We start from the raw sequence: 26,276 nt of genomic DNA, 5'->3' as shown, positions 1-26,276 counted from the left end.
CAGTTGGTATCGGCAACAGCAGCAACTCTTTAAGTGTTCTTATTGTTTATCCAATCTGTCGGGTCAGCAAGCAAATTGTTTCATAAATCAGCAATCAGTTGCTGCTGCTGCTGCTATTTGTATATTCTGTACATTTTATCCATACACAAAGTTCAATTGACTGCAATTAGTTGCCGTAAACGAATTTTATATGATGCTTCAATTATTTGACTTGCTAGAATTTGTTGCTCTTTCTTGCTCCTCCGTCGCCTCCTGCTGCCCACAAAATGATTGCTTTGATTGTTGCTCGATTGTTGCCCCTATGTTGCTGTTGTGCACGTGACTGTTGTTGCTGAAGCTGCAGCAACAACCAGTTTTCTTTTATCATAAATAAACGGATTTCGCTCTTGTGCACTTGTGCAATCTATCAAAGGATTTTCCCAAGTGCTGTTTCTACTACTTTCAGAAATCAATTCCAGCATCAACAACAATGCAGCCAGCAACAATCTTTTTCACCTTTTCAGGTCAAAGTTCTAAATGTTCATTAATTTTATCAGGCACAACGTCATCAAGGAAATCATTGCAACTGTCAGCAGCAGCAACAGCAGCAGCAACAGCAGCAGCAGCAGCAGCAGCAATTCAACTTGGAGACTTGGTAGTATTTTTACTTATTTACGTTATTTGCGAACATAGAAATTGCATTTTGCGAGCAACTATTGTTCGCCCACCCGTTAACCCTTCGTCATCCAAACTTGCCACCCGATTCGTGGCGCAACTTTACTAGTGCTTTACTAGTGTGTGATGCAAATGTAACTGCCATCGGCAGCAACAACTGCCACTCATCTAAGGCACATTGCTAATGTGTTTGCGATGCAGCGACAGATAAGAGCAACGCCTTGCACCCTGCTACAATGCAACATGCTGCAGCATGCCCCATATTTGCGAATCAATATTCACATATTCAAATATCGATGAATATGTGAATATCGCAATCTTTACAGCGAATTTGCATTCCATATTCAAACTGATTGAACATTTTCAAATAATACCCACTTTTCTCGCTTGAACAAATGGTAAATATCATGCCTAATTTATTTTTCAATCAGTGCTGCTTCGTCATTCAGATTTATTTATTTTTTTCCTTAAAGAAAACAATATGTTAATGTTGAGTTGCTCTGATAGCAGTACGCGGATCCTGTTAGGCATGCATGTTAAGTTAACAGCGATAACATGTTAATCCAAACAACAATATTCAAGCAGGTTAACATTATCTCAGCTCATCGTCATTATGTAAATGCCAACAGCCAAATTCGCACTCTCTCTTTCTCACACTCTCACTCTCTCTCCCTCTCTCTCTATCTATATATATATATATCTGTATGTGAAGTGGAGATGTCAAACACTTTTAACAGTAGCTGATTTATGTTAATGCAAGTCGCTTTATTCTGCATGCTTTGAACTACACTTTTTTTATGATCCAGCGGTTTCGCTAAAGAACTTCTTGACGTGGCCAAAGTCTGCAATTTGGCAAACACTTGACCCACACGGAATGGCCCAAAGACTTAAAGACCAATGCAAATTAAGCACTTCAGGCTCGCCCCTCAATTTTATGAATACATTTTCAGTTCTTTTCTACTTTTCGTTGTTTTTGCTGCTATCGTTGTTGCTGTTGCTGTTGTTGTTGTTGAGCTACTTCTGACTGCCGTGACGAAGCCAATGAGCAAACACAAACAACAATACACACACACAATGACCTGGGTTAATAGATTTATGACATTTACATATTCGCCCCAGCTCAACGCCCACTGAATATTTTTTCTTCTTTTTTTTCTATTTATTTTTTTTTCTTTTTATTACCTACATATATATTGTGGAGCTGTTGTTGCGGATGTTGCTGCTGTGAATGTTGCTGCGTATTAAATGGGAATGTCAGCAAGTCGAGCAAACAATAAATACCCTGCTGAAACAAACCCCTCCCACTCCACCTCCAACTCCACCAACCCACAACAACAACAATCATTCACGCCCCATAACAGAGCCTACGATTTTTCTGTTTGCTGCTGGAAATATATGAAACAAAAATTTGCCTATTTTTGCCCAAAAAAATTATATATATATATATATATACATAAAATATATATACATATATTTCAATGAGCCATGTCGTCCGCTTAGCAGTGCCTTTTGTGTTAATAAACAAATAATCTACTTAAGTCCAACAATAAAAAGGGAACGACAAAGTCATAAAATGCCAAAGGCAATATATATGTATATATATATATATATATATATATATACCAGAGGCAACATACACAAAGCGAAAACAGCAAAAAAAACAACAAAAAAATCAATGTTTAAAGTGTTTAACTAAAGAATAAAACAAATTACTTGCAAGCTGGAATTTCTTATTAATAAAAGCATAACTTGAGTGAACTGAAATATGTTTTTAATTGCACATTGGTTTCGCTCAGTGCACAAAACACACATAAATAGCGAACAATGCGCAAACAAACGCCCAAAGAACATAATAAAAACAAAAATTATTTCCACATAATTTATTCGCACGCACACAACGCCAATCACTGCATAAATGCTATCCAAAAGAGAAAAGAGACAGCGCCATTGAACGAGCGATAGAGAGAGACGGAGAGAGAGAGAGAGAGAGAGAGAGAGAGAGAGAGAGAGAGAGAGGAGGAGAGGTTAAGTAAAATAGGGTCACATTTGCTCGAATAAATAGTTGAATGGGTCGGAGTCTCCCCATAATCACTATTCATTCTCTATCTCTCTCTCTCCCCCTCCCCTCTCTCTCTCTCTCTCTCTCTCTCTCTCTCTCTCTGTCTGTCTCTAGCTCTATCTCTGTCTGATTTCACCTTTTGTTGGCTTTGCTGATTGATTGGCTATCGGCTTGAACGTTAATGTGCATTTAATTGTCGCTTATTAGCCGGCAAGTGTTGCTGTAGCCGCAACTTCAACACCTGCAGCAGGCATCAACAATTGCCGAATCAGCGACAACAGCAACAACAACGACAACAACAGCTGCAGGAATACTGAAATCCTAAGCAATATCAGCAGCCATCACTGGGAGCTGTGCAGCAAGCGTACTCTGCAACAAGTCCCAAAAAATAACAGCAGTAGGCAGCAACAGCAACAGCAACTGCAACTGCAACAACATCAGCAATAACTGATTTAGCAGCAGCAGTAGCAGCAGCAACTGTTGTAATAAAAGCAACACAAGCCAAACAATAACACAAACAACCCGAACAGGCCAAGTCTATATCAATCAAGCTACATTAACAATAATATCTGTGGCAAGGGTAACAACAGCAATTGCTGATTCAGCGCCACCAGCAATAACAGCAGCTGCAGCAGCAACAACCAACCAAAAAGTTAAATTAGTAGCAATGGCAGCGAAAGCATGTTAAATATTACCACCATTAGCTGCAGCAATATATTTGGCAGCAGCAGCAACAATAATTTTGATATCAACAACAGCAGCAGCAATAAATATGGTTAAAGTAACAGCAGCAGCAATAATCGCAAACAACACCAGCAACATCGACTGAAACAAACAACAGCAGCATCAACTCAATGCCCAGCAGCAATTCTCAGCACTGATGAGGTGTGATCGGCAACTATGTGTTGCATTTAGTGGCAGCAACATCAAGACACGCCCACACACCACATGCAGCAATACCTGAACACTTCAACACCTGCTGCCTCGACTCAGTCGGTAGCTAATTGAGCATGCGTTCAACGTCACAAATGCTTTCGTGTTGCATTCAACGTATTCTTCTTCTTCTTGTTCTTCTCTTTTTTTTTCTTTTTTTTTTGTGTAGATTCGTTTGATATTTTGCGGCTCATTTCTCTTGATTTATGTGTTATCAGCTAATATATGCAAGATAAACTGATGTGCTCTATACGTATGTGTGTGTTGTGTGTGTGTGTGCCTTTTATCAGTCGATTTAAATATTATCGCAGTGTGGGAAGCATCGAAAATGGCACACACACACACACACACACACACACGACACACACACTCATAGATAGAGCCTATCTGTGCTGTATTTTTAGAGTCACTTTCCTGCGCTGGCTGTCGACATTGCTTGCAGCTAGGATATCATTTTTATGGCTCTCTGATTTATGGTCAGCGATTGCATTGCACTGGCAGTTAAATGGTTTATGACCCGTCGACGATGCTGCTACTTCAGCTGCTGCTGCTGCTGCTGTTGCTGCTGCTGCTGCTGCTGCTGATGTGAAGCCAAATTAAAACATAGACCAAGACTAGAATTATAGCAAGTGGGGGAGCTGGGGTAACTCAAACGATGTTTGATAGCTGTTAGCTATAGCTTATTTTGTAAATACACAAGTACTACGAGTGATAATTAAGGCATCAGCTTTGTCGCTCAAATCTGCCACAGATGTTCTGTTGTGAAAGTGGCAACTTTATTGAGTCTGAATATGCTGAGCAGCTTGAAAGGCGGATTAATTTTGATAGAAAGCCACTTTTGAAGTCGGAAACTCTTTTAGCCTAAAAGAAAGAAAAAAATATTCAATCGAGATGGTTTCGGTGGGTTCCTTCATTATTTTCATCTTTCCATTTTTATTTTTCCCCTAACAAATGCACTAAAAATTGCAGTTGCAGTTTTGGGCATTGTCTGAGGTGCTATTTAAAACTGTGGACCCCCACAGCAACAGCAGCACCAACAGCAACAGCACCAACAGCAGCAACATCATGTCTGGGAATGCACACAAATGTCTAACTTGAGTATGGCAAAAAGAAATGAAAGCAAACTGAGAAGAAAATTCCGCAAATTCAGCATTCATATAAAAATGTGTGTTGGCTGTTTGCTGTTTGTCCCGGAACATTGTTGTTGTTGTCGCTGTGAATGTCACATTGCAATCAATAAAAAAAGACTTTTATATGGTTTGCTGTACTTGCAACACATATAGTCCATATAGCAACTCCTTAACTCTCCCTTCCCTAGCTCCACATGACGACTCCTTGGCTTTGTGCAAGCTGATTGTTTGTAGAGCTGTGGCATCAAATGCTGATGGCTGATGCTGTTGCTTCTTGTTGTTGTTGCTTGTTGTTGATGTTGTCAGTTGTTGTTGGTTGTTGACTGCTGCTGCTGCTGCTGCTGAAGTCGTTCACTTTATTGTTGCTATACGAATGCTAGGCAAGCTGAGGCAAACGAGTATCTTTTGACTTAGCAGTAGGAAGCATTTTGTCTGGCAACAAACAGTTGCAAAGAGTCGAGGAGTTGTGAGTGCAAACACATATCCTACATATCAAATATAAGGAGTGATATAAATCATCGAACTACATTATGCATTATGATAAAGTTGATCATTGCAATTTGAAACATTCTCTGTGCCAAGAAGAAATATATAGAAAAATTCTACATGATCTTTCGAAGTTAAGCCAAACTTTAAAGCTTTCGATTTATACTTAATTTGTAGCTCTTGCTACATTGTCATATTATACAAATTTTATATTCGACGGAATGCCGTTCAAGTCCCAAAAAGTACAGGGTATATAAGACAACAAGCGCAAAATGGCAACAGGCGACAGTCGGCAAGTGCGCTTGACATTTGTAACTGGGCGTGTCTGGGAATAGGAATGGATGTGGGCATGGTTGTGGCAATACGAAATGGGAGAGGGGTGTGTGTGGTGTGGGGGGGGGGTGTGGAGTTGGTGCAGCAAACGACTAAAAGATGAAAGCGAAACCCAACACAAAATTCTGACTTTTAGTCACGACAAGCGAGCAACGCTCAACGGGGCAACAGAAAACAGATGCCAACAACAAGAACAAGAGGCAATTTAACATAGCAACAACAATAGAGGGAGAGAGAGAGAGAGAGAGAGAGAGAGGGAGAGAGATACAGAGCAAGCAGACCTCGTGGCGACTCTGACAAATGTCAGCAATGTTGATTTATTTGCGTTTACATTTATTTATGATATGCAACATTTTTGTAAATGCAATTTCAGTGTTGTTGTTTCATTCTTTTCATTTTCTTTCCATTTGTTGTTGTTGCTGTTGCTGTTTGCTATCCACGAAACGACATTTTGCATTATGCAGCATCACATGCTCTCCGCTTGTTGTTTGTTGTTCTCCTTTGCTCATTGTTATTATTATTTGTGTGTGTGTGTGTGTGTGTGTGTGTGTGTGTGTTTGCAGTACAAGTACATTTTGGCCAAGTCTGTTATATGGCCAAGTGCTGGCATAACTCATTTTGTGCACAGCACTTCTTGGAAAAGCAATAGCAATCCTTTCACTCCTCTGTCATCATCATCATCATCATCATCATCATCTTGTGCTTCCTCTTGAGCATTCGGTAAATAAAAACGAACAAAAACAAATAAGTATATAAATCATCTTTAATTCGCAGTAATGAATTTTTTGTCACTTATGTCATGTTATGTTTTTAGTACAAATTGAACCTTTTGTTGTGAAAAATATCCCTTTGTGTATTGAACATGTTCAATGTTTGTAAAAGAACCAAAGTTGACAGCTGTGTGACTATAAATATATATGTGCTTAATATATATTCATCACCAATTTATCTGTCTCAACAAACCCATCGATTCACTTCTGATATCATCATTTTTGATGAGGATTATATAATTAATTAATAATGAATATATTTACATATACATTGCCTCTGATTCTACGGGGTCAAGTCAGGCACAAATCAGCAAAAGTTTTCTTTACAGAATTTTGCATACAACACAAATTGTGGATTCTATGAAAACAATTAAGGCTCCAATTTCAATTAGTTGAGACTGCCAGTTATAGTCAAGATATTAATCGAATGACAGAAAACTGGGTGAAATTGTTTTTTTTTCAATCAAATTTAATAATGAAAAATGATTTTTTATTCGCTTGAACTTCGAATGAGTCACCATCAAACTGTAACAGTTGGGAGAAGGTTTAACAGTAGCTTAGCTGTTAACACAATCGTGAGATGTTTGTGAGAAATGTTAATCACATTGTTGATTTTAATTTAAGTAATCACTTCAGAGTATCTTAAATATATATTCTTCAGAGCTGTTCTTAGTTATAGTTCGCCTTAAGTCAGTCGCTGTAAAACTGTAATACCTGGAAGGAGATATAACAGTCTGCTAACTGTTAACACAATGTTGCAATGCATGTTACATTGTGGAATTTAATTTAAGAAATCACTTCACATTAACATTCATTTGTGTATAAATAAATAAGTAATATATTTCTGTTTTCCATTGAAAACACTGAAGCTGACTTTGATTGCAACAATTGCTGCCTCTCTGTGACAAAAGAGGGCGGGCAGTTGCATATTTGTTTTGTTGTGCACGGAAATGAAATGTAATGTTTTGAAATTACATTTGAACACTTTGGCCTCTCTCTCTCTCTCTCTCTCTCTCTCTCTCTCACACACACACACACAACCTTTCTCCCTCTCGCTCTTGCAACTTTTGTGGTTTGAGCGCATTTTTGTTGCAAATATTTTTGTTTGTCCGTTTCGTTCTCGTTTTCGTTTATGTAATTTCCAAAATGGATTATGTCGTTGTCCTGTGACCTGCTTGCTGTGTCCCTCCACCTCCCCCCTGCCGGCCGCCTTTCATGCTTATCGCCCTGTGCATTGTCCTGCCAGCATGCTGTGCCATACTTTAGTAGGAAAACATGTTTCATGTTCCATGTTGCATTTTAGTCTGTTAACGTGGCAATCCAAGCATATTGGCAAAAACACCCCCTTTTTACCCTTAAACCCCCCCGCGTAGTCTCCCCCCCCATCTGTCTACAGTCCCCAACCCTTGCTGGTCTCAGCAGCACCTAACAAAATTTCACTCTTTCGAATCAAATTTCAGGTCTCCTCTTTTGCCGTGTTAGTGAGCTTGAAAGCTTTTCCTTTTCACCATTGACATGTGTCGGGGTATGTTTAACATTTTGGCAAAATGCCATTATAATTGTATGTATATTGGGTCTACATAGGCAATGTGTTTGCTTATTCCCTGACAACAACAATGTATATTTTAGTTAAGGGTTTCTCAACAAAAAGTTTCCCCGCCTAACCTCTACAATAGAATATAGATTGTTGATTCTACGATTGTTTCATTTTCCAAGTACGATTCTGATATTTTCTTTAAACTCACATATCTTTGGCCACTCTTTGAAAGTGGGATAAATAATATAATTGGACTCGTTCTTATTTTGGTGCCTTGTGCGAGGCGCAAGCCAAACAAACCAAATTGCTTTTATATTTTCCAAATGAATGCATGGCAAAAAGCGTTTGCAACTGTTCCCAATCGACTGAACAGATGAAACACAAACATGCCGTGTTATTTCCAAATCAAAATGAAAAGAAAAAAAAAATAGAAAACAACGCAAATTTAACAACAAATAAAAATCGGCGGAAAACAAAGTTAAAAATATTTGTTATCATTGTTCTTTTTCTTTTTTCAAACAACATACGAAATGTGTGGCATGTGGTAAAGTTAATGACCTCTGCGGTAGATGTGTGTATTGTGGGTCCCATCGCCACGCCCTCTCCGCTAGAGTAAAGCCACTGTTAACCCCCTGCAGGCGCGCCACAATCTGGATTTAGTTGGCATCAAAATGCGTGACTTTCAAATGCAGCACATGCCACTTGCGAGATGCAATTCTGCTTCCGCTTCTTCCTCTTCTTTATCCTCCAAGTCTTCTTCTTCTTTTGTATGGCATTCTCTATCTGTCTATCTCACTCCATTCCTCACTGCCATTTGGACAAGCGTGGCACGAACTGACTGTCTGTGATTTGAGGTCGAGTTTGTGGCTGCAACTCGAGCTAGAAATCACTGCCATCCACCCCATCCACCCCCTCTGGCAGTGATAGCTGCTGACATGCCCCGGCATGCCTAGTGCACCATATGAATATCAATTTTTGACGCTGACCAACCAACTCGGCTGCTGCATTTTGGCTTCTACTCAAATGCCACATTTTGAAGATGCGAAATAAATTTGGTCTGATTTTTTTTTCTTTGTTTCTTTTTTTATTTTACCAAGATTGAATTATAATTGTCTCATAAAAGTTAAATACAATTATGCTCAACTTTAAAAATACAAGTATTTTATCCAAAGCACGTCCTCACCAACATAAAGCGAGGAAGAGAAGTGAACTGTGAGATAGATAGATAGATGGATAGATAGATAGATAGAGAGATAGATAGAGAGATAGATAGATAGATAGATGGATAGATGGATAGTATTCCTAACATGTTATGTCATCAAAATAGCGAATAGCTTACTGAAATTCAGTTTATGTCTAATGCTGAATGAGTGAAGTTGACGAATTTTACGGTCCGAGCTAACAATTTGAATATTTAATTCGCATAGTTAACTCACTAGTAAAAAGAGTTGTGCCCATTAAAGACAAGAGCAGCAGAGAAATTTCGATTTCAGCTCAGGTTTTAGTTATTTATCCGCTAAACTAATTCTCTCCAGATCTTTAAGACAATGGCAATGGATACCTATTGTATCATAAATAAAGAACCTTACCCAACCCAACCCAAGATTTACAAAGTAGTTTGCTTTATCTGTACAAATATACTTCAGTTTATACTGCGCCAACTATCTTTTGTCTGCTCCAACCAACTGAAATATATATTTTATATGTGGCATTAGGCAACACATCACGTTAAGCATCTTTTAAGAGGCGCCTCTGATCTGTGCGCCATTTCATTTTATACTCTCGCTCATTATGCCATTTTCAAACTGACGGCTCCTTATCCTGTGCTCCTTATCCTCTTGCTCTGCGCTGTGTGCCTTGTGATGTGCTCACACATTGTAGCTCAATTTCATTTGTGGGGTGGGGGGGTGGGTGGTCGGAGGATGAGATTGCGAGCACGAGATGTTTAATTGCCCACAAAAACGCAGCAACTATAAAAATTATATACAATGCGATTTACATTAATTTCGTTTCGTTTCGTTTCGTCTCGTTTATTAATTGGAACGTTATGTGGCTGCGCATTTAGAGGCTCGCATTGGGTGCTCGCAGCTCGCAGCTCGCAGCTCGCAGCTCGGAACTGAAAAACACCCCTCAGACTCTATACCCACTTCGAAGGACGCCCTCACACGCAATGGGCCACGGGCTGAGCCAGGCTTCCCCAACCCGCGAACCCTACTTGATTAAATCGAAAAATCCATAGTGCCCCAACATCGTCCGCGACCGTTGTCGCCCCTCGTCATCATCATGGTGCGCCATTAAAACTTACATAAAGCACAAAACTTCAACGAGTCGCTGTCAGATTTTAATCTATACAAACGCCTATATATAACACACACACCCACACACACATATATATATATATATTACATATATACATACAATATTAATGACTTGTTGGTAATCAACATTTAAAGTTACCAACTTTTGCTCAGTTCTTGAATTGATGCTAGAATTTTAGGCATATGTTCAATGCTTGTGTTTTAAGCTTGTTGGAACTATTCAGCAAAAGAAGTCAATAGAAGCTAAGGTAATTTTAAGGTTTTCAACAATTGCTTAAGCAAATTTGCACTAAAAGCCACAAAAAAAACGTGTGTTGGACGTGTTCAAACATGTCCAATGTAAATGCCCACATTCTGTTTACAGTCACACACAATGTTAACAATAAAACGTTAACAGAGCCAAAAATAATGTTAAGCGTCAGTGTTAAACACCTGGAAAGCCAGCGACTTTCAATGTGGAATAAAGGTTCTGCTTTATTTGATCGATTGCTGCCTTCGCTTCTTGAATATCGATACTTATCGATTTGCGATAGCAATGAAAATGCAAATATTTTTGTAAGCTGGGAATTAGTAAGTAGTATAATTAAAGTTGGCTTAAATATATACCTCATTTATTTGGTAATCATCGAAAATAGGTTGATACGAATTGTAGGTTAAAAAAGTTCTAAATGGGAGCTGATCTATAAATCAAAATGCCAAATTATTATTTGTGATTTTTGGTATAATGAAACTCAAAATAGACAACATATCCAATTTTTGTAGACAAGCCAACTTGAAATAGTAGTAGTCAACTTATAGAAATAGTAATAGTCAGCTTATTTAATTGCTGTCAGAAAGGAGAAGCTATACAATATATATGTTTAATAGCTATATGTAATTATGCAATCATGTAAGCAATCAAAGATCAACAACAAAAAACTATTATTTAGCCATAATTTCATCTATTCACATATTTGCTGCCTTCGCTTTTTGTTTGTTGGCTTACTTTCAGTAAGCAATTATAGCAATTCCACTTTTATAGAGAAATTTGGCAATAATTCTGGAATATATTTAACAGCTTGTTTAATACTTGTTTAAATATCGCTATTGATATTATTATTATTACCCTTTTGCATAGCACGCAGAACTGTGAATAGAATAGCGCTCACTTAAGCACTTTTAGGTCGGCATTTAATGACTTGATAGCTGTACAATTGCCATTACTCCCTTAGTGGATACATATATATGTATATATTTAAATGCCGCAAGGAATTGTAGAAACCGATATTAATATTTTCGCAACTCACTTTCGCCACATTGGTCGATACCACATCGAGGTCTCGCAACATTTTATAGCTGACGAGAGGGACGAGACGGAGCAGCAAGCCCCTGTAAGTGACGCTATCGCTATGTTGGGCTAGGTCATTAATAGGGGCTGCACCTAACGAGCGCCAAGTCCTCTAATGAAGTTTAACTGCCTCTGCCTCTGCCCCTGCCTCTGCCACTGCCAGTGGCTCTGCTTCTGCCCCTTCCGCTGCCTGTAGTGGATCGGTTCGACTTTGTCGGCTTGTTGCACACTTTTCGCTTAATAGATTTTTCGTAATATTTTCTGCCAACTTTATTCGTGTTTAATTTTTTTCATTTTTTTTTTTTATTCGCTTTTGCATTTTGCTTTGCATATTTTGAGGCGTCGACAAAATATGCAAACCAGCGCCGCATGTTCTATGTTCTTTTTGTTGTTGTTGTTTTGTTGTTGTTGTTGTTGTGAGGTGTGCTTGGTAGGCGGCTGATTTGGAGCCGGTGGGCGTGACACTGTATAATATTTGTGCTATTTTGTAAATTCCAAACGTGTGCCCCGCTTACCGCCCAACCACCCAAGTGCAAAAGGTCCTTTGGGCATCTAACCTACGGCAAGCCTTTTGGCCATAAAAGTCATTTGGTTTTCACCTCGAAATATATTTATAAACAACAACAACAACTCAAACTGAGAAAATTGTTGGCATAATAACAATTTAGTTTGCCGAGTTGTTGTTTTGGATGCAAGTGGCGCCTTAACATGCCACACGCCATCCCACTCGACACCCCATTGGCAGCCGGCCACCTGATGAAGCGTTTAGCTCAAAGAGCCTCCGCCTGCCTTAAGTTCATATATGTATATATATATATATATATATATATATAATGTATACATATTTTTATTATATAATATATATATGAGATATGGATTCCTAAAATAAGATTAATCATCATATGAGAACATGTATATGCATTTTTTAAATTTATTACAAATAAAAGCTGTTCTGCCATGTTCTGCACAGACACGAACGAACACGAATAAACACGCATGAAGTTGAAATATTTATCTCACCTCGCATGCACTGCACGCTCTCAATCTGGCTATGGCTATGGCTCTGGCAATGGCTGTGGCTCTGGCAATGGCTGTGGCTCTGGCTGCAGCTTCTGCTATCTTCCTTTCGCTGTCTGAACGTGTCCTTTTGTAGGGTTTCAATGTCTTCAAATCTGCTTGGATTTAAACCGTTAAGCCCTGCGCTGTCCGCCCCATCAGCATCACTTGAAAGCAGATAAACTTGGAGAAAAGCTGTGCAAAATCTGTAAACCGCTCAAACAAGCAGCCCTCTTTCACTTACCCCCTCCCCTACCCACAAATTCCTCATCCATTTTTGTCGTTGCACAGAATGAGAATGTCCTCGTGCCCTTGCCCTTCAACCTTTGGCCCTTCACCTTTTCCAGCTGCTGCCTTTGTTCATCTTTCTGCTTGTCCAAAGCTACCGACTGCATATGAGTGTGTATACGTGGTGTGTCCTGTCCCCGATCCTGTCCAGTCCTGTGCTGTCCCCTGTGCAACTGAAGATTTTTAATGGCCTTTGGCCACTTTTGGCCTTACGGCAAAATGCATTAAAAGACTAACGAAAAATGTTGCATTTTATGTGCGCATTTTTATTGTTTTAAATTCGCTCCTATTTCTCTCCCCCTCTCTCTTCCCTTCTCTCTCTCTCTCTCTCTGTGTGTGTGTGTGTCGCGATTTCACTTCCGCTTTGTCGCCGTTGCGACAGGTCGCCTCGCCTTGCCACGGTGGCCAATTGTGTTAGTGCCGCTACAACTGGGCCATAAAATGTGCCTCTTTCTGCCACTTTCGGCTGTCGCCTTTAATGCTAAAAGTAAACGTGCCTCTTGCCAATCGTAAAAACCTTCAACAAATACCAAAATAAAATGCGACAGCGTCTGAATGGGTGCGTGTTCTTCTGTTTCACTGTATCTCGTATCTCTGCCTGTTCAAGTGTTCAATTTCTCCACACTGCCACTCAAATTGTTGCTCATATTTCGATATATATATATATACATATATATATATATATATATATATATGTATGTGTACATTGGGCACCATCTGGAGGATTTATTTCCATATGAACTGAAAGTGCTGAATCTGAAGCGGCAATAAAACAAAAATAAAAAGAAAAGTTTCACAGTTGAATAAAGATGACATTGGTAAGCTCTTCTGTTCGCAAGCGCAAGCAATTTAATTAACTGGAAATCGATATGCTTTGAGCTGTGCCACAATATGTAAAGCAAAAAAACAAAAAACAAAACAGAAAAAAAAGACTTCTTAAATATTCAATCGACAAAAATAGACTGAGCAGTGAAAAAGAATCCACTTGCCTCGAATATTTTCAAAACACTTATGGCACTTTATTCGCTTTGATCATTTCTTTAAATAGTTATTAGATTCCATTTCAACACACAGTTTAAAACATGCCAATTTGCCCCAAAAAACTGTCACCACAACCACCCAAGACTCTCGCCCAACCACAAACTGTTAACCAATCTTAAACAACTAACACCTCAGGTTCAAGTCGTGCTGACTTGATGTGATTGTGGTTTGGGTAACAAACCACAATCCAGACCACCACAGCGATTTGAATGCTATCTCAATTAATAACACTTAATATCAATAAATTATTTACAGAACCCAAAGCGGGGCGTAACCTCAAGATGTGTGTGCCCCTTTCCGCCCGTAAACGCAATCCTTGCCACTTACACGAGCAATTTAAGACAGCCCAAAGGCAACCAGAGCAGCCAAAGGCAAACAGCTTTCTACTGCTACACCTGAACCACCTCGAGCCACTGCGTACCACCTTGAACCACCTCGAACCACCTCAAAATTGATTGGTTGTTTATGTTGCCTTTGTCACCTCAGGCAACTGTCAATAATAATAAAAACAGTCTCGGCCCGCCCGCGGGGACATATGAATTTTACAATTTACAGCAATTTTTCCACATTTTGGACAGAAGTCCCCCCCCCCCCCCCCCCTCCAGCAAACACTGAACACCAGGTGGCGCTTTCCGTTTAAATGGGCCATCAAGTGTTTTAATTAGCCAGGCGGCGGCGGCGGCGGCGGCGGCGGCTGCGACGAAGCGAGCCTGTCGCTTATTTATGCCTTATTTATGCACAGACATTGCGGGTGCCACTCGAGTCGGCAGGAGGGAGGGGTTTGGCTTAACCCCTTGACCCCTTGAGCACAGGGCAGGCTCTGTGACGATAGCCGTTTGTGGCGTGTCTGGCCGCTTGTTAATATGCAACATTGTTTAACTCATTGCAATATGCCACACAAACTGAGAGGCAGAACTCCCAGCTGAAACCTAACCGTACCCTAAACGCATGTGTGTCGACAATATTTGGCTAATTTCATATGCAAGCCAATCTGCCTAACTCCTGACCCTTATCCCCATCGCCATCACCACTTGACTGCCTATTCAAATGATGTCAATCCCCTTTTGGGCTTTCATGTTGCCAACAGCTGCCACACTGGACACTGAAAACAACTCCAGACATACCCCGCCTCCCTCTTTTAACAGGCCCCAATTCTAGAGAGGCATGCATTGCCGAGGCTATTGCACAAATTATGAACTGGCAATTGGCTGGCTTCAGTCCCAAAATTGTTGTGGATAGTTAACTATCCAGCTACGCCCCTCTTCTGCTGCTCCCCTTAAGACCCAAACACCCATGGAAATTTATGAACTAGATTGGGTTGTGAGCCTTCATCTAGCCATTAAACTAACGTGTTTATAAAGTAGCATTTAGCCTGACAACGATTCGAATTTTCTAGTAGATGATTATAAACAATGTATAATAAATTGAGATATAAAGGAAATAAATGTATATGATATATGATATAAATATATATATATATATGGTATGGCTTACATTGATTCACATAGATAAAGATAGAAGAGATATTCTGAAAGCATATCGTAAAAAAAGAGAAACTTACGAAGCTTACCAATAGGGATAGTTGTATATAGCAAGCAGTTTTTATTACTCATAACAATAGATTTCAGATTGTATTTAAGTTAAAACTATCACTATTTGAATATGTAGATTTATTATTACAAATATTTTGTGGCAGAGATTACTTACAAGTTGTACTTATTAAGTTAATCTGCACATTTTATAATACATTATTTTGGAAGTTTTATATATGAATGAATAATATAAACATTTTATTTTATTCGTCTAATTTTGTGCATTCATTTCTAGCTCGTTGTTCCCTGTCCAACTTCAACTGTTCGGTAATGGAATTTAATGCGAGTCCTTATCGTGTTGTTGTGCTGTCAACTTGCTTAAAAGTATTGTCAACATTTTAAATTGTATACATAAAAGGTTCCAGATGCTTTCGTCAAGTTCTCTATCTTGTTCAAAACCCTGAACCCATTCAAAATGGGTCAAAGAGGTATACTGGTCCTATGGAAATGTAATTAACAGGTTGTAAAGAGCATCTCCCACTAAGTATATATATATATATATGTATATATAGATCTCGCAGATCATATTTATTTCATCCTATCGATAACTGTCTCAATATCGCAATTATCGATACATATCGTGTTTCGATAGCCGCAAAAACCACAATTTCAAAGGCTGATCAATTGCCAAATTCCATAAAGATCGTCTGAGAAACTCATATTGCGCATTTGAGTTAGACTAGAATACTTTGAACAACTGGATACAGGGTATATCGTGGTCGAGCTCACTCGGCCGCATGATTCTTACTTGCTTAGACTTTTTTTTGCTGGCAAGTTAACAAATGATATTTTGCATGCAAGTCACCAGCGCTTTCTCCTTCTTGCTGTCTTCTTCTGTCTCTCTCTCTCGCTCTCTCTCTCTCTCGCTCTCTCTGTATCTTTTTCTTGAACTGACACTTAAACTGTGCAACTGATAACCAAAAGCTAGCCATGTTGTCGCTTCACGTTGCACTATACTACTGAGACTCTCAGTGCTGCCTCCGCCCAACCCCAGCCTTTTCCCATCAAACTGATGACCATGAAGTAACAGTGAGTGTGAGAGAGACAGCGGGAGAGGGAGAGAGAAAGAGAGAAGGCGAGAGACAGAGTGAAATGCGCTGTTGGTCATAAATCAAGCGCAGCTGCGCTGCCCACGCTGTCCTTCAGAAGTCCTTCCTCCATTTGTCCACACACATGTATATAAAAATGGCGTTAGGCGTAACTTGAACTTGCAACATTTTGTTGCAATATGCATACGTACGTGTGTCTGTTTTTTTAAGACAGCTGCAAAGCTCCAACTTAAAACAGTTGAAAATGAAGCTGACCACACAGCAAATTGCCAGTGCCACACAAACTGTACAGTTTTGAGGCCAGTTCTGCTGCTGATGGCAGGCACAAAGCTAACAGGACACTGACAAATGAATGGCAGAATATAAAAGGGGGTATGCTCGACTAACAGTTCCCCCAATAGATGAATGATTACTCTCAGCTATTATCTATAATCGTTTATCATAAATGCAAATGCAATTGAATTCTGTTTGAGAATTATTTTATTATTTATGTTGTACACTGACAGAAAGAAGGCATTGACAAATTGAATGTCACTCCTAAAATATTCACATATTCAGAAAGTTATTCGCCCAACCTGTGGAATTTAATTTCCTCGCAAACATTCATTCTCAAAAAGTCTGCAACTTTTCAACTTTGTTTTTGTGGCTTATCAAGACTTTGAATTGTTTTATGCCACAAGAGCGACATACCACCAATGTAGCCAACGAGTGCATTAAATAGAATTGCAATGCTCGCACATACACAAACACACACAGCCAACACACACATGCCCAGGCAAACACATTTTATTATGCAAATTTTCATGTAGGTGATATTTGCCTGGCAGTCGTCGCCAAAGAAGCTGCTTCCTTATGTCACACACTAACATCACCCACACCCAACCACGCCCCCATTCTCTCTATATATCTCTTTTATGTTTTGTGTCCCTGCTCTCTCCAAAAATTGCAAGTTGGAATTTATTTTAATTTTTAGCCCAAGCGCGCGAAGCTTTTATTTACATTGCTTTAATTTGTATTTGTTTTGCACATTAAAATTACAGCTGCTTCAAGTGCAGACGGACTACGGAACGGATAGAGGGTGTATGTGTGTATGTGTGTGTGTGTGTGTGTGTGTGTGTGTGTGTGCGTGTCAGAAGTTGGGGTGCTTTCTGCAAATGCATTTCGTCCCTATGCAAATGCTTGCAACGCCCAACGTTGACGCTCACAATGAAAATGGTGGCAAAATGTGAAGGGATGGAGTGGTGCAGGTGTGCAGGGGTTGCTGCCGGAAGAGAATACGTAAGTGTGTGTGTGTGTGTGTGTGTGTGTGCGAGGCAACAAGGTAAGCTTTTGCTTGCCAACAAAACTCACAGCCAAAAAGATGCAGTCAGAGACAAATAGCACACAAAAGGAATAAAAATGGAATCGAGCAGAATGTGGAGAGTTGATTTGGGGAAAGAGATTTTTTGTGTGTGTTTTTTGTTTTAGGGGGGAGTGGAGCTAAGTGACAAGGTTGTGCTAAGTGTTTGGTGGGAATAGCTTCTGGTTGCTACTCGCTACTCGCTGCTCGCTACTCGACTGCCGACTAACAAGTACTTGCAACAGTGAAATTTGCATAAGCAATTACGAGAGAAGCACAGAGAGCGAAAGGGGTGTAAGATGAGCGGGAGGGGGAGGGGGAGGGGAAGTGGGAAGTGGGAGGAGTAGGAAATAAGGTAAGGTAAGACAGAGTCAACAATGTCGCCAGAGTTGAGTCTAGTCTGCTGTGCTCCGGGCTGGTCTGGTTTAGTCTGGTCTGGTCGGGTCCGATTTGGTCTGTTGACGATTGCAGCTGCCAAATGGGGTTGAGGTTGAGGTCGGTTTTAGAGGCAGTCGCTGGATAAGTGCGTTGCACGAATTTGCAATGCATCAACAACAGCAACAACAATAACAATAACAACAACAACAACAACAACAACAACAACAATAACAATAACAACAACAGCAATTTCGAGTGCAACAGCATCGTGAAGAGCCGCTCAACGACTCTGTTGCACCTGAGCTCAAAACGATATGCATGCAACACAGCAACAAAGAAGAAGAAGAACAAGAAGAAAAAGGAGAAGAGGTTGCTCAAGTTGCACATGTCAAGCTCAGATAAGTTATGTGCATGCTAAGAATGCAATTCCAGGCAAATATGTATTTGTATTCACCTTCATACCTTCAACAAATACAGCAACTGGCTGACTGAGATGACTGATCTTAAATCAAAACTTAAAGCTTGGCTAATCAATTATTGAGCTGTGTCCACAAACCGAACTTAAGATCAAAGAAAAACTTATTTCATAATGCTGTTAAGCTGAAAATAATTATGCAAATCGTTTCAAATAAAATATGCTTTTGGCCACTTCATAAAGGCAGCTTTGCATTATGACACAAAATATATATAAAAAAATAGAACTTAAAGAGCACATTTTACAGATTACATTTCCAATGAAATCAGCGTAAATTGAGTCCATACAAAAGAAGTAATAAGTTGAACAATAGCAGTGTAATTACAAATAATAATGGAAGAAATACATCAGCAGGTCTAAATATGCACATAGGTTATTAGAATGAAACAGCAATAGAAGGAAATTATATATATATATATATATATATATATAATGGCCTAGCATTACGTAATGTTGAAAGTAGCAGAAGAAGAGAGTGACAGAGAGAGACAGAGAGAGGGAGAGGGAGCGATGTTAATTTCGAGCGTTGTACATGCGATTTGCCGCACAATCGTTAAGTTGATATCTTGATTGTCAAATCTTAACTGCCATCCGTTTCGATTTCTAATGGTTCTCATTTAATTGTGCTTGTTGTTGTTGTTGCTGTTGTTGCTGTGGCTGTAAATGCTGGTCTGTCGCTCATTTAAGAGTCAACAGCAAGATAAAAACCGCAAAAGCCAGCTAAATAAATGCTGGCTAGCAACTTGGACAGTGGTGTGTGGTGTGTGTTGTGTGTGGGGAGTTCAGCAGTTTAGGACATTGCCAGCTCGAACGCTGACCATAGTCAAAAACTCTGGTTACTGTTGTTATTGCTGTTGTTGTTGTCCAATGGGGTGGTTAGGTTCGTTGTTGCCCGGGCAGCTGCTGACGTTGCATATTTATAGCATGGCAAAACTCAATTTTTGTTGAGCAAAAGAAATGCAGCAGCAGCTGTCAAAGAGGGTGGACTCAAATGTCCTGCATTCCCCGTGTAGCCCTGTAGCCCTGTATCCCCTATGACTTTGCCTATGGCTTTGCCTATGCTTTCCCTCTAACAGAGGCAGCTGCAATATGTTAACCATTGCATTGCATTTGCACACATGCATACACACGCATACACATGCACATGCAGACGCTGCGGTGAGTGCAGGCACTCATCAACTCACACACTGTCTCTCTCTCTCTCTCTCTCACTCACTCACTACTCGAGGCGAATTTGCCGTCGCAACGCACTCAGTGAACGTTTAATTGGCTGCGGCCGACAATCAACACGAATCGTTGACGCGTTCGCTTCGTTTCTTCTCACTGTGTTTGTGTGCGCGCGTGTGTGTGTGCTGCTGGCGTCGTTTCGCTTAACAGAGTTCTTTAGCAGTGCATTCACTCTCCGCTCGCTCAGTCGCTCATTCGCTCATTGAGTCGATTAGGCGCCTAATGAGCGAGCACTAACAGTTGCACTTAAGTGCTATCAACAAGTTTGAAGCGGCTCAGCGCTCAAAACTCAACAAGTTTGCAAATTAATTTTTATTTCGCCGCAAAGCGCCTAAAAGTGCTGATTATTTTTTATTATTATTTTTTTAATATTTCTTTTGCTTGAATTGCTTTACTCTGTTAATGTAATGTAATCGAATAATGCAGCATTATAGCAGTATAATTAAAATATATAAATTGTAAACTGCATTTAAAGCAGAAACTCTGATTTTATATAAATTCGTAGCTGTTTCGCTGAAATTGCATTCATGTTGCCAATCATCAGCCAATCATCAGCCATCAATGAGCGAATTTAATTAATTTTTTCTCATATTCCATTTTTTTAAATATATATTTTCTTTTTTTTCACACGCTTTCCAGATCGCCATCAGCAAAACCGCCAACGCCAACGTCATCGCCATTGTTGCTACTATCAGCAGCCAACGGTAAAAGTTCAAAGTGAATAACAACAACTACAAGAACAACAACAGCAACTTTTGCAGTAGAAGCAGCAACAACAAATTAAAATAAACTTTAAACCTGCCGCCATTGAAGCAGCAGCAACAGCAGAAGCAGCAGCAGCAGCTACCCATTACAACCCCCACCCCAGAAGCAGCTTTTTGGGGCGGGCGTTGTTTTGTAATTCTCATTCACTTGGCCACAATCGACGGCAACTGAACGTCGGCGTCAACGTCAGCGTCAGCGTCAACGTCAGCGCCTGCGTTAGCATCAACGTCATTGCTGAATTCGCTGCATCAGCAACAAAACCAGCTGGTAAGTTTTTGCGCCCCCCCTGCAAAAAACTTTAACAATACATTACTTGCAAACAATTTATATATATATATATATATATATATATATATATTTCTATCTATATATTATATGTATATATATATATGTACATATTTATTTATTTATTTATTTTTGGCAGCACTTTCCTTTTAATTGCGCCCCCCCCGAAAAACTTTGACTGTCAGTTCGCGAAACAGAAAAAAATAACAACTTGTAAATGTTGCTTTGTTCGTTTGGCGCACTTTGCGCGTAAATACCCTTTCCAAAGTGTTGATTAGTTGGTTGGCTCAGCTTGTTGCCTGCCCATATAGTAAATCGTTGCTTCTGATTGATATTGATTGACTAGGTCTTTATTAATATGACTTCCAATTGCATATTCTTTTTTTATTTTCAATAAAGTGTATTTTAAACAATTACTTCGAGCAGATTTGGTTAGTTGTGTTATTTGTGTGTGTGTGTGTGTGTGTGTCTTTTTTCTGTTTTAAGTTGCGAGTTCGTTTTTAGCGTGTTTTTTTTTTGTTTTTTGTTTTGTTCGATTTATTTTGTTCGTTTGTTATGCACTCTGTAAAGTTCTCCAATCAAATTGGAAATATCAGCCAATTGTCCATCACATCCTTTCACCCACACACACCTCCCCGCACAGTGTCCATTGTTTGTTGTTGCTTTGCTGTGTTTCCGCTGTTGGCCAAAAGATTTGCCCAATTTATTTTAATGCTCGTGTTTCTGCTCGTAAGTTTAAGTTTAAATTAATTCATGCCCCCAAGTATTTTTCATAGTTTTGTGCTGCACCCTCCACCCTTCAGCTTCCGGTTCCTGTATTTAATGTTAAAGTCTATGCGTCTGTAAAGTCTGAAAGAGAGAGAAAGAGAGAGTGAGAGGGCGAAATTAAATTAAAATGAAATAAATATATGCATTAATATGTCACACACACCACGACTGCAACTTAGTAACGAGGAAAAACGGAGGCGACAACGGAACTGTGCACAGACACCAGGACTCCGACAAGCCAGATATCTTTTCGGTGGCTATAATCATAATATTCACTAGTCTACTGAGAGGACATGGTAGACTAAGAAGTCAACCAACCTAACTAAGTTCTGTGAAAGCGAGAAAGAATCTTTAAGGCACATCCTAGTAGAGTGTGTCGCCTTCACTAAATGAAGATACAGCATCCTTGGGATGCATGCTATGAGCGAGGAGGAGCTGGGTTTGATGGTTGATGAGCTATAGGCTCAGTAGGAGGCACAACAGATCTAGTAAGTCACAGTGCAGGCATCCCAATTATAATAATAATAACAATAATAATAATAATAATAATAATAATAATAATAATAGTAATAATAATAACAAATGCATTAATATTGGCAACCATTTATTGAACACTTATTGTGTCAATGATGATTGACTGATTGAGTGGATATCAGCAACTAGAAGATGCTTGATTACCGTCTCTCAAAGTGTCAGCTCGAGCTTTTCTTAAATTCTGAACGAGATTCAAGTCTTTCTGTGCTTCATTAGAGCTCAGAGTATTCCCTTTTCCCATTTCCCTTTTCCCATTTCCCTTTTCCCATTTCCCATTTCGCTTTTCCCTTAGCACCTCGTTGCTGTTGTTGTTTATTGTTATTATTGTTATCGTATCGATTGCTTTGATCTTTTGCCAACGCGCGCTTGTCTCTGCTGCCATTCATATCACAGTTGGCATCGCACGTCGCAGCTGAATGAATGTCCGGTTCCGGTTTTGGTTTTGCTTATGCTTTTGGTTTGGGTTTGGGTTTTATTTTGCCCAATGACCTTGAGCCTGTTGCCTGTTGCCGCATACCCAATCCATGTTCCATGGGTTGCCAGTTGAAATTATTCGCACAGCAACAGACAACCAAATGTTTTATGGCTCCCCCCACACCCGACTGCACGAATGCACCCCACCCGCTACTCTGCCACCACTCTGCTTGGGGGGTTAAAGTTTGTCAAGGTCAAGCCCAAATTACGCTCATTTTCAGATTCATTTAAACACCAAAAATCGTTATCGATGTTGTTGTTATTGTTGTTGTGATTGTTGCTGCTCGGGTGCGTGGCATGCATTTAAAATATGTTCATTTCAAAATGTTTGCCCCTTTACACACTCACACACACACACACACACACACACACACACACACAGACACAAGTCGACCTTTTTCTAGGGCTTGTCAGCTTTGGGTTCGTTTTGGGCCAGCGAAACATTTTTGGCATTTTATTAGTAAATTTATTTTGCAGTCACTCACCAGCAGCAAGCCCTACCAATTGCACACCCACCACCCCGCACTCCTATTCTTTGGAACTACCCCTAGCCATAGGTCACCCCTTATTGTAGGCTTGCTTGTATAGCTTGCGAAAAACTATTTCCGGCATTAAATTGTCTCTCAGATCCCACGACATTAACCAATACAAGTAACCCTTCCCCCAACCCCACTCCACTCCACTCCACTCCACTTACAAGACAAGACTTTACACGCGCTGTTGTCCGCCTTTTTGGAACCATTTAAATACTCTTTGCATTTTCACACACACACATGATATACATACATATATATATATTATATATATATATATGCCAGGGCAGCTGCCTGTGTGTGTATGTGTGAGCGTGTGTGTGTGTGCTTATATCAATTGAATGCTCAGATTTCTGTAGCTGATTTTGTTTCAACTTCAAATTGAAATTTCAACAGTTTTTCGTGCGAAAGTTGCTCGTTGTGCTCTTTTCATCAGTTCGATTACCAAACGCACAAATACAAATACACATACCTACACCTACACACACACACACAGGCACACACACACACACAAAGTGCCAGCTTATTTGTTGTTGTGTGCTTTGTATACTCTATAAAAATAAAGGGATGGATTTATTGCCATGGAAGAGTTAATTCCATTGCATGTTGAGTTGTTGTTCTTGTTGCTGTTGTTTTTGCTCCTGTTGCACAACTCTCTTAGCACAGCAATAGTGTTATGTAATCTTATAAATACCCTACAATTTTATTCTGCTTGTACTTCGCTAAGTTACATGTATACAGATAAATTGATGTGATAATCAGCCGACTAAATGTTTCTGCATATGAATAGAACTTGTTGGCTGGTAAGGAAAACATTGTTTTACAGGGTATGTGGCTAGTCGGTTAGCCGCACAACAGATGGCGCTTTGTTATTTGTTTATTGCCGTTACTCGATTTTCGACCTTTTGGATATTTTCTTATCGCACAACCAAAATCGGAAACGAACCCTTTTGATAAAGTTCATGAAAAATGCGTCAAGCTATAGAAAAAGCATAATTTATTCTCGCTCCTCTCTCTCTCTCGCCCTGTCTCTCACTCTCTCTCTCGCTTGCTATATGTGTGTGTGTTTGTCTATATTGTGTATTGGTTAAATCGTGAAATTGTAATTGACTATTTTTATGGCCAGCTTGTCAGATAATTGCCTCTGGTTTTAGGTGCGTTTGCTTGAATTGCTTTCTCTGCTGCTCTTCTCTCTGCTGCTCTTCTCTCTGCTGCTCTTCTCTCTGCTGCTCTCCTGTTTTGTTCTTAATTTGCTTGCCACGCACGTGCCGAGCACATTGCTCATGGGATTTCCTAAAGAATAATGGTCTGCTGCTGCTGCTGCTGCTACTGCTACAAACTTTGCTTTTTCAGTTCAATTCAAATGCTTTGCTTTTTCTTAATTTATGAACCAACTAATTAATAATAATAATAATACTTTAGCTCAATGCTTATAAGAAATTAATCATAAATGTTGCACAGCAAAGTTTTTGGCTTAAGAACTCATGTTTGTGCAAAATATCGCATGATGTCATCATCTTTTCCGATAAATAATTGACTAGCAGTCTAGCAGCTTATAGAAATACTATCGATTACACTCGATTAGTTTGTCAATACAGCTCGAAAATGGCAAATATATTATGAATTACATATTCAATTATCGGAGACTAATCTAAACCTAAAACTCATCCAGATATCTTCTGTCTTTCTCTGCTGCTATTGTGAACTTTAAAACTTACCTAGTTTAGTTGCTATTAATCGTCCTGCAGCTTAAAATCCACATTGATGTTCATGCTGATGGATTTGTTTAAGGTGAACAAATGCGAGAGGCATTTGGCGATGGCTTCACCAGTTGCTGCTGCTAATTTTTCATCATCATCTTCACACTCTGCTTCCTCTCCTTCTTTCTGTCCATTAGCTGTCTCTCGCTTGCTACTCTTCTGCATTAGCTCTGCTTGTTCCTCCTTTTTGCTGTGCTTGGATTTCTTTTTCTTCTTCTTATCCGTTTTCTTCTCCTTCTCTTCCTCCTTCTCATTCTCTTTCTCCTTCTCCTTCTCTTCCTCCTTCTCATTCTCTTCCTCCATCTCCGGCTTGGATTTGGATTTCGTTTTCTTCTTCTTATCCGTTTTCTTCTCCTTCTCTTCCTCCTTCTCATTCTCCTTCTCCTTTTCTTCCTCCTTCTTCTCCATCACCATCTCCGGCTTGGATTTGGATTTCTTTTTCTTCTTTTTATCCATTTTATTCTCCTTCTCTTCCTCCTTCTCCTTCTCTTCCTCCTTCTCCTTCTCTTTTTCCTTCTCCATCTCCTCCATCTTCATCTCCGGCTTGGATTTGGAGTTGCGTTTAAATTTTTTCTCTTTGGATGCACAAATGATGGGCTCATCTTCGTTTAGTTGCAGTTGCTCATTGTTATCCAATTGCATTTGCAGATGCAAGCGCTGATCACGTTTATTTGCGCGCTCGCCAGCAACTTGGGCCAATTCTATGCCAGCCACTGACCAAATTGCCTCAGCTGCCTTTCGCTTCAAATTGGATTTTTCCATTTTGTTGTCGAACAGCGTATCTCTCGAGGTTGTGTCGTTGAGGCTAAACGTTCTAAACGGGACGGAACTGATTTCACGAACTGATACAAGTTAGCAGCGGAGAGAAAAAACACTGACAACTGACTACTTACAGTTGTCAACTGACAACTAACAGCTGACAACTCACAAGTGGCAGCTGACTAGTTGCAAATCGATTATCGGCTCTCGATTCCCAATTATCGATTATTGCTTTAACTGACTCGTGTGCAAACACTTCGCAAAAAAGGCGCCAAACTCTTATTTTAAAAATGTTTTCTTTGTTTTGGCATTAGCAAGTTGCGTGCTTAAGATCATTCCACATAATTCTTATAGCTAGATATTATTTTAAAAATATATTTCAATTGCTTAGATTAATTAAAGTTAA

The 26,276-nt window shown here is 39.6% G+C and overlaps 1 protein-coding gene and 1 long non-coding RNA gene across 2 annotated transcripts in view; one reads left to right on the top strand and one right to left on the bottom strand.

Moving 5' to 3' along the window:
* LOC122322848 overlaps positions 1-20,763 on the top strand; it is a 142,404-nt gene extending 121,641 nt beyond the window's left edge. The window contains exon 3 of the long non-coding RNA XR_006246886.1: positions 20,632-20,763. This is a non-coding gene — a long non-coding RNA (uncharacterized LOC122322848). The remainder of the gene's footprint in view (positions 1-20,631) is intronic.
* Positions 20,764-21,286: 523 nt separating this feature from the next.
* Positions 21,287-25,994, bottom strand: LOC6569396 (nucleolar protein 58). Its single transcript, XM_001995617.2, has 2 exons — positions 25,070-25,994; positions 21,287-21,891 (listed from the first exon to the last, which is right to left on the bottom strand). Exon 1 carries the CDS (start codon positions 25,871-25,873, stop codon positions 25,085-25,087), a length of 789 nt encoding a protein of 262 aa, XP_001995653.1. The 5' UTR covers positions 25,874-25,994; the 3' UTR covers positions 21,287-21,891; positions 25,070-25,084.
* Positions 25,995-26,276: the final 282 nt, after the last annotated feature.

The sequence above is a fragment of the Drosophila grimshawi genome, unplaced genomic scaffold, assembly GCF_018153295.1.
Source record: "Drosophila grimshawi isolate 15287-2541.00 unplaced genomic scaffold, ASM1815329v1 contig_848, whole genome shotgun sequence".
In the NCBI taxonomy this organism is placed as follows: domain Eukaryota; kingdom Metazoa; phylum Arthropoda; class Insecta; order Diptera; family Drosophilidae; genus Drosophila; species Drosophila grimshawi.
This window is presented reverse-complemented; position numbering and strand designations above follow the sequence as displayed.

What these genes read in the sequence shown, in the direction of transcription:
- LOC6569396 (XM_001995617.2), bottom strand. Translation starts at nt 25,873, where the DNA reads ATGGAAAAATCCAATTTGAAGCGAAAGGCAGCTGAGGCAATTTGGTCA.